We start from the raw sequence: 14,909 nt of genomic DNA, 5'->3' as shown, positions 1-14,909 counted from the left end.
ACGTTTCAGTCATTTGATGTAACTTACTTTTGTGAATGCTATTGCGGTGGTTTTCCAGCCGAGTTCTGTACTTAGTACCTGTCAACCTTATCTCTTCCTTAACAGTTCTCATGTTCATGGCTTCATGGATCTCAGTGTTTGTCACAAACTTCATTGTATTCTAATATAAAAAAAATATATTAACAGCGACATCTCTCGGACGCCGAATTCGAAGCCATTCTCCAGATCAACCGGCAAGACTTCTACCGCTTGCCGCAGTGGCGCCGAAACGAACTCAAACGACGGGCTCGCCTCTTCTAGAACATTCGTCTACTCGAACGAGCGATTCACTCGCGACAGCGCCATCTAGGAACTGAAGTTGGTACTTTGTACACTTTTCATTTGTCGATATTATTGACACAAGAAAGCAAATGATAAAAAAAAAACGATAGTTTTAGAATATAGATAGTTCTTTGAAACGTACAAGATCATTTCAATTATCAGACTGAATTAAAGGCTATCCCCAAAAATGTTTATTTTGAAGGAAGAAACTATCGTTTTAAAAAATTAATAAGGATGTTGTACAAAGTATCATCTTCACAATTGGTTTTAAAATATCAAGATTATTTATTTGTAATCATTCATTCGATTGGAAAGAATGCGTGCCTATGTTATTTTATAAAGCTAAGATTTAATTTTAGACGAGCCGTTGCGTGCACGGCGTGCGCTTTAGTTTTGCATAATTTTTATATTTAATAAGACGAATTGAGTTGTCCTTGTTTTTAACGTTTTTTTTTTCCATTTTATTTATTTCGATGTAACCTATATTTTTCGTGTACCCGAGCAAAAGTATAGAGAAGTTGTTATTTTCAATTTTTACGTTTATTCGTAAATATCAAGCACAGGGATACAAAGTTACAAATCCACAAAACATTTTTCGGTCGAAAATTTCAATTGACATTATATAACATGTAAATTGCACGTGTGGTTTTTATGTAGTGTGCAGTGAGAATAAAACGAATTAGACATTTATTGGTTTTGATATTATAAACAAACGATCTACGGCCGTATTTTGAGAGATAAATATATTATCACGATACTTACGAATCTGAGATTTCTAAGTAATGTGTGGACTTCACTTTGAATTAAGAACTTCACGTCTTTGGCTAGTGATGCACAGTGAACGATCTTCATTGGAAACTCCATTCAAATCGATCGTGAATTATGTGAAAATACGAATCCTATTTCATAACGACGATATTATAATAACTTCAGATACATAATAATATTAATATATTCATTTAATTTAAACATAAAAAAATTATAGATTTATTCTGTGTGAATGTGTGACGAGAGTTCAAAGAATAATCATAATATTTGAATGCTGTTCTCTAAAGTATATATTTATAAATTGGATATAGAGATATTGACAAAAATGCAACACTAAAAAATATAATAGGTCAGAAGAAAACATAGCTAACGCACCATTCGTGATAGAATAGGAACATATAGTAGGATAAATATTTATTTATCATTAAACAGTATGTTCGTAAAAAATATATATATTTATATATGTACGAATATTTTGAAATTGGCGTTCAATTAGTTAGATGTGTGCGTGCCTACAAAGATTCATTGGACGTAATTTTGATTTATGAAATGTCTAATGGTGTGCCGTATGGCATATACATATATATGTATTGTGTGTGTGTAACTGAGCTGAATTTTGTATGTCTTTAAACAATAGAAAGATATGAATGTATCGGTTGCAACATAAATATGTACTAGAATTATATAATATATAGCCTAAGGTTTTTTTGTTTGTCTAGTCTGAAACATTTAGAATGGCTAATTAAAAAAGAAGAAAAAAACTATTGAACTGATCGTAAATTTGATTTATTTATTTTTGTTTATATCTTTTTACTCTGAGTTTAAGCTTAGAGAAATGAATTTTTAAAATATTTTCTATTTGTAACTATATTTATGTTGCGACTGCTAATCAATAAATAAGCGACAGAAAACGTTACTAAGTAACTCTGTGGATTGGTGTCAATTAGTTTTGCTCTCATAAAGTTGGCTGCTATTCTAATTTGGACCTTTTCCGCAGTTCATAAAATGCTAGTTAATTCTAGAACCATTTAATTAAAGAACTCTGTCAAATTGCTTTGTAACATATGTATTTAATCGAGATGACTTCTGTGGACGAAGTAAGCTCTGGGACCGATGACATTCTGGTGCACAATGAGGTATAAAATAAATATTTTTGGCCGTGATTCATAAACAAATACATACATTATCAATGGTATTGTAAAATAAATATATCAATTTGGAGTACAAGTAACAGTACCTTATCATGTGACTAAATTAAAATATCATCTGTGTGTGACGTCATCATATCCCCATATCACAAATATTGTATCCATAAAGCGACAGTCTGTAGCTTTTTTTTTTAAATTTATTTACGTCCAATGGTTACAATACCTTATAGCCACAGTCTGTAGCTTTCTTACAAGTGTGACCAATATTTGATTAGAAAATATTTTGCTTTCACGAGTGTTGCCAACTTTATGAAAGAAAAATGAATTACCGAGCTCATGTCTGATTATATCGATGCCTTTGTATAATAATATTACTGTAGTAAAGAATGATATATATATATATTTCATTGTGATGCGTGCTAAAGCGTGTAATGATTAATTTAGTGAGAACCAAATATAATACATATATGTAAGATATATATTTTTCTTTAGTTTTTAATTCGGGGCTTAGTTGTACGTATTTAGATTTAAGAATAGCTTCTTCGTGCGTTCGTATTAGGAACAAACTGAACGGTATAATGATGCTAAATAAAAGTAATAGTTTTGCAATATCCACATGCTCACGGTGCTAGATACAAAACAATTAGTCGAATTATATAGATTCCCTATCGAATGACACGGTTCTTAGTCGATAATTCAAATTATGAATAGTAGTATAACTTCATTGTTTCAATAGATAATAGTAATGTTCCTAAAAGTGACTGGTTAAGGGTGTGCGAGGTTGTGTGTGTGTGTTTGTGTTACTGAAAAAATGCTGCTTTCTAATAAAAAATATAATTCAGACAGTTTATATTAAAAGTTATATAAATCGATATAACTGAAATAGGATGTTGAAAGCAGCGTTTTATAAGTAATGCAGAATTTTACTAAATTGTTTTTAATTTTATTCTAAATTTATTCTACACAGATATTATGCTTAGTTGCAATATTACTGAAGAAATTTTAATTTTATTCCCTTTCAAATGAAAGTAAGGTTTTACTTTTTATTAGTGTTTAATTATTAACGCATAAGTTTTAGGTAGCTTACGATTTGAACGATCTTTTGTTACCGTCTTAGATATTTTAAAGATGTCACTATTGAGCCATTATTATTATAGTAATATGCAACTGATTCACCGCTAAATAAATCTTATGATTATATAAAGTACTAGCTTCGCTATGGCATTTTCTGATATCAATAATACTTCCATATTTGAATCGGATTTTGTTTATGTTTTTATTTGGGTTTTGATTTGTTTTCCCCAGATCCATTAGAAAAACAATTTTATTATAATAAAAGTAGAGTACTTGTTCAAACATTAATTATCTGCGAGTAAAAGTATCATGACATTTGGTGCAGATTTGCCCGAAGAAACAAACACAATAAGGTACAGTAAATATATATATTTTTTTTCACTTTTCTTTTAAAGTATATACTTTATGAAAGTGCATATAATTCATTCAACGCATATTTAGTGCATATTATTCATTTAGTAATACAATAATACGTATATGGCTATAACGATTTTCTAGACACATTTCACAGATACAGCCAGTATATTAAATAGCTTTTAACAACATTATAATTGTTGAAATTTTATTTTACTAGTAATCTGATTATAACATAGTGCTTGAAGCAGTGTTGTGAGCGCGGGTTGCTGGAACTATTGGAATTAGTAACAAGTCAAAATATTTCTGTGTAATTCCTTAATATTCTACTTAAGATTCTAAACTGTAATTTTTATGATCAGATCTTTATAAATATCTCATCCTATAGATAGTTGCATTAGAGCCCGCTATGAATTGAAAAGGCTTTAAACATTTATATCCGACCTTGTGCCTCTTAACGTAATTCAAAATTGAATTTTTATATCTTTTATAGTCGCGTAAACGTATCGTAAAAGACGCATCAAATGAAGGAAGCTATTTCGTTTGTATACAGACTTACATTGCGTAGGTAGTTTGTTTTGTAAATCTTATGGCTCGTATATTGAAAGTTGTATCGTAATAATAATTAAAGTTGACATATTATTATATATTTACAACGTACGTAATAAGGAACCGGGCAGCTGCTATTGTATAAAATTGTCGCAGCCACAAAACTGTTCAAAGCATCTTCCCCACGTATGACGTCATGTGAGCTCGGGATACGAGACAAACTAACCGTAGACAATATAGAATCGGTTTTACCTACTGATTGAAATACAATCATTAATGGTTAACAAAAATAGTGATCTAATGGTCGTTTGAATTAGTTTAATTTTTAACTAATTTTTAGATTGTTTGTATTGGTGCCCGTTTGCATATTACGTATCTATGCGATGGCGACTTTATATGTAAATTGTTGACTGTCAAATCTGTTTTTACCTCAATTTCATTAAAAACTAGTTCATGCTGGTACATGCGAATCGATTATTGTAATATAATATGCGGTGTTTTTGAAATGAGTAATAGTGCTTTGGAAGTAATAAACTTGCATTTCAAAATTGTGTATTTATTTTTTGTTCGATTTTCGAATGAAACGGAATTTCATAAAATAAATAAAAGCGTATTTTTTTGTTTAATACAATTTTATTTGAATGGTTTGGGATCGTGTTTGTTATAAGATCGATAGATGAAGAGTAACTCTAGTTAAGTAGAGTACGAAGCACTATCGATGATGTTCACGTGTAGTGTTCATGCCACGTAGACTGACAGACGGATTCAAATAAAGAGAATCGAAACCATAACAGGTAACCTGAAAGATTAAATTTAACTTATCACTTTAAAATAGTTTTGAAGCGAACTGAATGTTAGCTAAAGTAGAGTGCTAAAAACAATTGCTATGATACAAATATAAGGTTGGGAAAAAAATCTTTTCGCATTATAGTATGTGTGAACTTGTAATAAAATCTCTTTGGCTATACTATTTGTTTCTGGCTGGTTTTGGTATCATTAAAAGTTTAAATTTTAAAGGAGATAATTCCAAATTCAAATTATGAAAATGTATGATTTATTATTTATTTTTCGTACTGTCAAGATGAGTGAATCCAATGTAGAAATCAGATACTTACATTTTTAAATTTTACTACAAAAAAGGTAAAAATGCAACGCAAGCCGCGAAAAAAAAGTGGAGCAAGATCGGCATATCAATAGTTACGACGTAGCTAAAGAACTGGGAATTGACCACAAAACAGTTTTGGCGCATTTGAAAAAAACTGGGTACACAAAAAAGCTCGATGTTTGGGTACCTCACGAGCTCACTAAAAGAAACCTAATGAACCGTGTACTCACTTGTGATTCTTTATTACGACTTAATGAAACCGAACCATTTTTGAAGAAGCTGATAACTGGTGATGAAAAGTGTATCACGTACGACAAGAACGTGCAAAAAATGTCGTGGTTAAAGGCCGGTCAGGCTTCACAGACTGGCGAAACCCGGGTAAACTGGCAACAAGGTGATGCTGTGTGTGTGATGGGATTGGAAGGGCATTATTCATTATGAGCTGTTACGACCAGGCAGGACTATCGATTCTGAACTTTACTGCGAACAACTGATGAGATTAAAGCAAGAAGTTGAGAGAAAGCGGCCGGAATTAATCGACAGAAGGGGTGTGGTTTTTCATCATGATGACGCTAGACCTCACACATCATTAGCCACTCAGCAAAAATTAAGAGAGCTTGGCTGGGAGGCGTTAATGCATCCGCCGTATAGTCCTGATCTTCAGATTTCCACCTGTCTGACCGAATCTCCAGAATTCTTTAGGCAGTGTCAGGTTAACATCACGAGAGGACTGCCAAAACCAATTGTCGCGGTATTTTGATCAAAAGCCTCAAAATTTCTATAGCAATGGGATCATGTCCCTACCTACAAGATGGCAAAAAAAAACCGAACAAAATGGTATCAACATACTTTAGTTAAATGTAAAATATAAACTATATTAAAAAATGTTGTGAAATTTCTTAAAAAATGCGAAGTATTTTTTTTACCCCAACCTATTTCTATATTATACACAATTTATAAAACAGATAAAAAGAAAATCCAATAAACAAAAGTTTGTACAGTGAGCGATGTTTATCGCCCAAACCGTTTCTACTAAACGACCGACTTTGGAAAATACGAAGTAGGATACTATACATTTTGAGTAGACTAATTTTGATCAAATAATAAATTAGATGTGCTTATTGGAACGAAGTTCCTTACGGCAGGCTTGGAGGGGATAGGGATTTTGCTGCGCGACCGAACTGAAAAAAATGTGATAGTAAAACCGTAAGAAGAACACCGTGGAAAAAAGTGCGTGGAATAAAACCGTTAAGTTCCTTACGGCAGGCTTGGAGGGGATAGGGATTTTGCTGCGCGACCGAACTGAAAAAAATGTGATAGTAAAACCGTAAGAAAAAATCCGTGGAATAAAACCGTTAAATGAGACGTGCGCAGGCGCGACAGTCGCATACACAAGCGAGTAGTGTATAATACCTTTCTCTTTCTCCCTCTTTCTTTTTATTTCTTAAAATACTGAATTTCCTAAATACTTTCTTGTACTTAAATAAAAACTAATCAGCAAAATTTAAGAGAAAAATCAAGAAAACCTACATAAAATTGAGCACGATTTTTTTTGCAATTTGTGTCGATTCTATATTAGCCGAAGGAACTTCGTTCCTACCTGGTGTCCCACGACACCACATAATTGTTTTTTTTAAATATAGTAGTTAAAGGGAATAGCGAGCCATTTGCTTTGTAGCCACTTGCTCACTCGTAAGACAAACAGCTCTGCAATAAAATTGATTTGGTATCTCTTTTTATTTTTTAAAATATAATGATAAGTACTGTTTGTCAAATATTAAAGAATTGGAAACGCGTTAACTAAGAAGCTGTGTGTTTAGTGCGAGTTTTTAACTTCTCGATCGCGTAAAAGTTAACTCAAATTTGTATGGAATTGAAACAGTGTCCCTACGTTTGCCGCTAGTTAGAGAAGATACGTTAAACTCGCACTAAGCATACTGAATCCAAGGCATACTCACTGTCATAATCTTGGAATACATCGTGACAATAATGTCTCATGAATCCGCAAACAGATTCGTAATATTTGTTATCGGAGCAGATCACATCAGCTCTGTCAACAAGACAATGAAATTACAATGAGACATGAAAATTACGGTAGTATAATATGCTCTCCGCCCGCAACTGCGAATGTAAGGACTACTATTTTTAGCCATGTTATCGTACGAAAACAGTATTTTGTTATTTACTATGACTGGTGGTAGGACGTCTTATGAGTCCGCATGTGTAGTTACAGCCTATTTCTGCCGTGAAGCAGCAATGCGTTTCGGTTTGAAGGGCGGGGCAGCCGTTGTCGAGGGGGAGGGTGATGGGAGAGATGTGCTCCGCACTAAACGCTTCACTTTCCCCCCTTTGCCATTTCATGAGTTCTGTCTCATGCGAGGTTTGGACGTTGGTTGTTGAGCGACAGGAGGTTTTAGTCAGTTCGACTCTGACATGCCCTGCCTTCCATCCCAGGGGAGGGCGGAAGTCCGGCGATTTCTTCCTGAACAAAAAAAAAATCCTATGGGCTCCGGTCACGACTTAACGCCAGGTTGACCGCGAGTACGTCCACTGATACACGTAAGCAATAAAAAAATAATTAGAAACGACACCGTCATAGTTCACTGCGCGCTCTTACAAAATACCTTATTTCGATCTCCGCTGAATTGAATTATGTAATGTTGCGTAGTTAAAATAAAAAACAGATAAGTTACATTTATTGTGTATGTACCGACAGAAACATTTATGGACTTACTTAGCTTTCTATTTGAAGATTATTAAAAGTAGGGAGCTTACTTGGCTATTTCCCAACAGTTCATAAGCTCTTTCAAACATGGGGATATGTTGAAACTCCCTCGGTTGTACCAGTCCATGGTGAAGTTTTGAAAAGTTTTGACTGGATTATCAGAGCTCTGACATGTAGTGTACCACGCCACTGCAAGAGAGACATCTTTGAAGTTTTTTTTTTATTGCTTAAATGACTGGACGAGTTCACAGCCCACCTGGTGTTAAGTGGTTACTGGAGCCCATAGATATCTACAACATAAATGCGCCACCCAACTCGAGATATAAGTTCTAAGGTCTCAGTATATTTACAACGGCTACCCTACCCCTCGAACCGAAACGCATTACTGCTTCACGGCGGAAATAGGCGGGGTGGTGGTACCTACCAGAGCGGACTCCCAAGAGGTCCTACCACCGGTGATTACGCAAATTATAATTTTGTGGGTTTGATTTTTATTACACGATGTTATTCCTTCACCGTAGAAGTCAATCGTGAACATTTGTTGAGTACGTATTTCATTCGTTTTTTTTTATTTATTGCTTAGATGTTTGGACGAGCGCACAGCCCACCTGGTGTTAAGTGGTTACTGGAGCCCATAGACATCTACAACGTAAATGCGCCACACACCTTGAGATATAGTTCTGAGGTCTCAGCATAGTCACAACGGCTGCCCCACCCTTCAAACCGAAACGCATTACTGCTTCACGGCAGAAATAGGCAAGGCGGTGGTATCTACCCGTGCGGACTCACAAGAGGTCGTACCACCAGTGGTACCCGCCTGCAGGATTCGAACACCGGTGCATCGCTACACACGAATGCACCGGACGTCTTATCCTTTAGGCCACGAGTGATTCATTTCATTTAAATAACAATCTAGAATTCATAGTAGTTTGAGAGAAATCTAGACTAATGTACTTACAGTATGTTATGTAAATCGTGGTTATAAAAAATACTGTCAAAATCGGTTTCATTTTAAAAGACCGCGTAGTTGATGTGTACTAAACAGTAAGAAAGCAATGAATGAAAAATACCATAAAAAATACTTTAGTAATAATAAACACTCCGAAGAAAGGTGATTAAGTGGTCATGTTAATTTGCTTTCAGTCTCTTTCATTAATGAACGGATAAAAACGGCTAAGTTAATCAATTTGAAAAAATCAAAACTTGATTTAAACATGTTTTTAATTCAGTTCTCGTTTAAAGCGTTTAGTTTAGTAAAAGTGGTTAGTTTTTCGCACTTTCGAATTACGATTACATATATGCAGCTGATTTTCGATTCCTTTGTTGGTCGTTGAGTTGTGTGGTTCACGACAGAGAGATGAAGTTCTAAGGTGGGTTGTTTTAAGGCTTCGTCAAACAGAACGCGTACTTAGCGCTGCGTTATAGCGTCGCGTTTTAACGTCGCGCTCTTTCATGTTACACAATTACACATCATAGTGCCTTTCGATAGCAGTGTGAAAATTTAAAAGTATTAAGATGTCGAGTGATTCAGATGTGAAATTGTATAAACAGGGGTATTTCCTAACTAATTCTATCAATTTTTCGGTCATTATCCAGTATTTATTTATTTATTAAGTTGCACCAACAAAGTGATCATCGATAAAAAACATTGAACAATTGACAAAAGTTCATGGCAGATGTCATCTCAATTATAGGTACAATCAACAGTGCATTAAATAAAAAATTATATAACTAAGATTTGATTACATTTGATTGATTGCTTAAGATTAATTTATATTTAATTGGGAAATGATCCGCGACAGATTTTTCCTGTAAGTTGTGAGACAATTAGAAAAAACATCTATTTCACTTAAAATTAGTTCAGCGCAATCGGACAACTCCGAAGGAACATTGACGGAGTCCGCGCTACCGTGGACATTATTGTAGGCCCAAAGAATTCTGTTTAAGGGAGAGTAAGCACCTAAACCCGAACAAGCGGGCTTTCATAAAAACGGTTTATATTTCTTCGTTCTTGGTAGGTACTTAGGGGCTGATATTTTTATCTGGGTTAAGGGATTAGGTGTGTCGGTTATTCCATGGATTAATTTGTACAGAAATATATCCCCCATTAGTTTCCTCCGGTTAAGAAGAGAATCTAAATTAAAGTGGCAAAGTTTATCTTCATAGCTGGGTAACTTCCTACCCAGATTGTAGTTGTAAGACAAGTAGGTACCATAGAAACCGTTTCTGGACACTTTCCGATCGTTTCTTGTATATCTCATAGTTAGGGTTCCACACAATGCAGCAATATTCTAAAGTACTGCGTACGAGAGCAGTATAAATTGTGATCTTAGTGTTTGGTTTTTTGAGTTCTTTGCAATTGTGAAATATAAATCCCAATGTTTTAAAGCTGTTTCCAGTAATATTCTCAATATGTGTGCTGAATTGTAGCTTACTATCAATGGTCACACCCAGATCCCTAATAGAGTCTACCTCAGATAGTGGTGCACCATTAATATACGTTCGAGAAAATGAGCATCTTTTTCTAGTAATACGAATTACATAGCACTTACTGATATTCAGACTCATGCCATTCGCACTGCACCAGCCAAACAAACTGTCCAAATCCCTCTGCAATAATTTTTACGCCAGTAGTCTGTGGACCACATACACGCGGAGAGCTTACAATGCCCTACGCGTTCAATATAATAATGCGTTTAGGATGATGTTGTCACTGCCGCGCTTTTGTAGTGCATCCACAATGTTTGCGACATCTCACACCGATGACTTCTTTGCAATAATGCGGAAGAGAAGTGCATCGTTATTGCGTCGAGTTCGTGACAGTGGCAACAGTCTTTTGAGAATCATATCGAGCAAGATCGAGGGACTGCTGATCAATAGCCTTTGCAGTAGGCACTTGGAAGGAGCGAAAAATAAAATAAAAAATGTAATGGTATAAAATGTATATATATAATGAGAGTTATGTGTTAGATTTTTTAAGTCACAAACATAGATATAAGTAATTACTACTAACAAAATGTTATGGTTTTAAAAAACAAAACTGAAATAAAGAATTAATAATAATAATAATAATAATAATTCAGAGTCAAGAGATGAGCTTACTTTCCTGAAGAATTTTAAATCGTCCGCGAACATATAGAACTTTGTGCTACGAAAACACGAGCCAATGTCGTTGATGAATGCATTAAACAGTAGAGGACCCAAATGAGAGCCTCGGGGAACCCCAGACAAAACAGGGAAGGACATCGACGAGTGACCCCCCCGCAACAACAGTGGACGATCTGTTAGTTAAATATGATTAAAGCCAATGCAAAAGTATACCAGCAATCCCGTACGACGACAGCTTCGACAGCAGTAAATTATGGTTAACTCTGTCGAAGGCCTTACTAAAATCTGTGTATATAGTGTAATGAATCTCCATGGTCAACACCTTGAGTCAAGTCCTCGATAAAAGACAACAAGTTCGTAGTTGTGGATCTTGCCTTAATGAACCCATGCTGCTCCGTAGCAAAAATCTTAGTAGTTTAATACACATTCACTCGGACGCTAAAATAAAATTTGTAAAAAATTACAACGCCTGACGTCAAAGCGTCCTAACGTCACGACAGGGCGTTGCGTACTTATAGCGCTGGGGCTCTGTTTGACGGTATGTTACCATAGTAGTACAACACATCTCGGCGTCATAGCGCGCCGTCAGTTTAGCGCTCTGACGCGCGCTTATTACGCATTCTGTTTGACGAAGCCTTTAGTCAGTCTAACCCCGACATAACTCACTTTTTTTTTTTTCGTGCCGGGGTCCGAACCTTCTACGAGGTCCCCGTGCCTAGGGGACGCGCGGGGTATGTGGGACTTAACGATCGGCAGATGTTGAGAGCAGACCGCGGGCCCAAGGAATTTTAGGGCCCATCCACTAAACGACTCCCCTGCACTCTTACACCCGACGTCCGATCTCCGTCCGGAGTCAAAACCCGGTCAGAGTAGGGAGGTTCCCGCGGTCAACACTCCAACCAGAAACGCGGCGCCACCACGAGGACGCCCAACCGACGGGACGTCGGGGCGATACTCGAAGACCAACGACGTCGGTCTCCGCGGTACGGCGGCCCTACCAGGCCGCCCGGGCAATGCCGCTGGTGTTCCGGGATACCCCGCTGAGCCAGAACCAGCCTGCCGGGTCGGAACGCGATACACCGCCGACCGGGTTGCTCTTCCACAGTATGCGACGACAGTGACCGACGCATCGTCCCGGCCTCATGGTGCCAGCGCGCTAGAGAGACGGTAACGTGCGGCGCAGCCTCAACCCCCTTAGGTCGCCCCGTGACCATTATTGGGAGGAGACTGCCTCCTAATAAGGGCCGGAGCTGGACAGACGCCCTCCTCCGACCTATAGACTACTAAAGTTTCTCTTAACACAAATATATAAATAATTAGGTAAATTCTGTTTAATTAAGTAGACTCACTGCTTACTTTACCACATGATTTGAAAGCGGAGTAAAATGCCCTTACGCAACAATGTGACATTTTGCATATGGCCCTTAATGACATACGCGAGTGTGGTGTTCGCTCACGCCGGCCGCTTCCACACAGACACCCTTCAACCCATCCAATCACGTTTTGCGGGACAGCCGTCTGAGCATCATAGATCGTGAGGAACGTACACAGCGATCTAGGCCTTGAATCTATCAGGAAATAGCTAAAGTCAGCGTCGGAACAGTACTTCGATAAGGTCGTGCGTCATGATAATTGCTACATCGTTGCCGCTGCTGACTACTCTCCGCCTCTGGTTCACACCGGAGCCCGTTACCCTAGTCACACATTCTTATGGATTCATTCGATACACTAACTCTATTACTAGACGCCTGCAGCTCTAGCACTAGGACTTAGGGATCCTGGTAATCGTACTCTTCGAACTTGCCTAAGAGTTCTCGACATGCAACCCAACCCATACATCAGTCTGCTGAGTTTCTCGCTGGATCTTTTCAGTGGGTTGCGGTTGGCATCCGGTAGTAAATGCATTCGGGAAGCTACCCTTGATAGGTCTCCTTTGGAAGCGCTTCGGAAGCTCTTAGCCAGTCCCACCCCTCTTAGCTAAGCCCGTGCTGGCCCACGTGTCCTGAAACTGTAAATGCCTCCGGGCCAACATTAATACCTACATCCAAAAGATAAAATTGTGTGATATAAGTGATGCTTATTCCAGAACGCATTATTAGTCGCGATTGAAATAGGCAGAGTGATGGTACCTACCCGTACGCGCTACAAAAAAGCCCTACTATTAGCAAGTTTGATTTTTATCCCTTGGTCGTGGAAACAATTCTTGGACATCCGTTAGTTACGTATATTTTTACAAATACTTTTTAAGCTGAAAGTTATTTTATGGCATCTCTTCCCATTTTATTTCATTAAATTTCGTCTCAGAATCATTTCAGATAAACCAATATTTCATTTCGCTCCATTTCAAGTTTCTAATATTATGTCGCTGCGAATTCACTGTGTTGTCTTTTTGGTAATGCTTTAAAAGGTATAGAGGAGCTACGTCCGATAACTAATTTTCACTTTCCTAGACTTGCCTGCCTTTCACAGATGCTGAATGGTTAATAAAACAACAGCAAATAATCGGAATACCTATGTTTAAATCTGAAGAAACAATAAATTAACAAAATGAAACTGTTCCTATAATTTTTTCTAGCTTTTCAGACAAATCTTAATTTCGTTTCATAAGTCACTAAGATTTTTTCAGTGGACTTTTTGGAGGATCCCGAGAAGATACGTTCAGCAGCTTTGTTTCATTTTCCCACATTTGTGCACTTTCACAGATACTGAACAATTAATAAACCACCGTTATTACACATTTAAACCTGAAGAAACACAAAATAGACAAAATAAAAAATCACACAACTTCACTCCTCGCGTTCCCGCCAAAAAGTCTGTTTCGTGTCTGTTAAAGTGCCGAAGTGTGCGAAACAAAGTCACTGGACATGGCTTCTCGGGCTCCTTGAAACAGTCCACTGAAGTTTCAGTAAATAGCCACCATTTTACTAAGCTTTTATTAACTCACTGAATTTGAACCCCTTTTTTTGATTTTCGGATATTTTTTTTTTTAATTTTTTGTTAATCGTTTGTTCGTTAATGTTCGAAGGTAAAAATGGTTTGTCCGTCTTTAATTTATTTATAATTAATTAAACAATGATCATCCTTAAATTGGCCTCCTTTACTTGATATCTTTATTTTTATCGCTCAGATTAATAAATTTTGATCAATTATCGTTTGTTCGACTATTGGTGATTGTTCGATTATAAAAACAATTAAATTCCCAATTATTAATAATTTTATATCCATTAAGCAAACCATCACCTTACGCCTACATTGCGCATGCGCCGGTTTTGTCAGTCATCTCCTATTGCATGGTAATGAATAGTATCATTTTAACACGAAAGTTGTACTCCTAAAATATTCTTAGAATAATTAGAAATCACTGAAATTTGTTTAGACTTGTTAATATTCAATATCATTTAAATAACTGAATATTTGACAATATTTGACAATAGCGATGCAAGAAGCCAATTGCCATTCTCAAAATATATTACCATACATTATCTATGGAGAATTTAGAAACAAATTCGTTTGTGTCCGTAGATTTTTTTACCTTCGACCCATTATCATATGATTAAAAACCGGCGATTTATATATGTTGAAGAAATTCAAAATTTGTTTAGTTACAGATTGGTTATTTATCTTATAGATATTCATTTTGCACTATTCAAGAATTTAAATAGTATTTTAATATTACAATAGTTTTTAGTTTACAATTAAAAAAAATATATTTACAATACAAAATACTTCAGAGACAAACCGAACAAAATATATTATG

General features: G+C 36.3%; 1 protein-coding gene and 1 long non-coding RNA gene across 7 annotated transcripts in view; one reads left to right on the top strand and one right to left on the bottom strand.

The window, feature by feature from the left end:
• The window catches only part of LOC733061 (actin-binding LIM protein 2), a 105,473-nt gene extending 100,711 nt beyond the window's left edge, over positions 1–4,762 (top strand). For all 6 annotated transcript variants that reach the window (XM_062676336.1, XM_062676335.1, XM_062676334.1 and 3 more), the window contains one exon: positions 187–4,762. In XM_062676336.1, the coding sequence (XP_062532320.1) occupies positions 187–300 (114 nt within the window). In that variant the 3' untranslated portion in view covers positions 301–4,762. The remainder of the gene's footprint in view (positions 1–186) is intronic.
• Positions 4,763–4,827: 65 nt separating this feature from the next.
• LOC134201485 (uncharacterized) lies at positions 4,828–14,603 on the bottom strand. The gene is made up of 4 exons (XR_009976817.1): positions 14,393–14,603; positions 8,095–8,233; positions 7,278–7,369; positions 4,828–5,013 (listed from the first exon to the last, which is right to left on the bottom strand). It is a non-coding gene; the product is annotated as an uncharacterized LOC134201485 (long non-coding RNA).
• Positions 14,604–14,909: the final 306 nt, after the last annotated feature.

Source organism: Bombyx mori, chromosome 26 (genome assembly GCF_030269925.1).
Source record: "Bombyx mori chromosome 26, ASM3026992v2".
Classification (NCBI taxonomy): domain Eukaryota; kingdom Metazoa; phylum Arthropoda; class Insecta; order Lepidoptera; family Bombycidae; genus Bombyx; species Bombyx mori.
The sequence above is the reverse complement of the archived record's forward strand: the minus strand, read 5'-3'. Positions and strand labels throughout refer to the sequence as shown.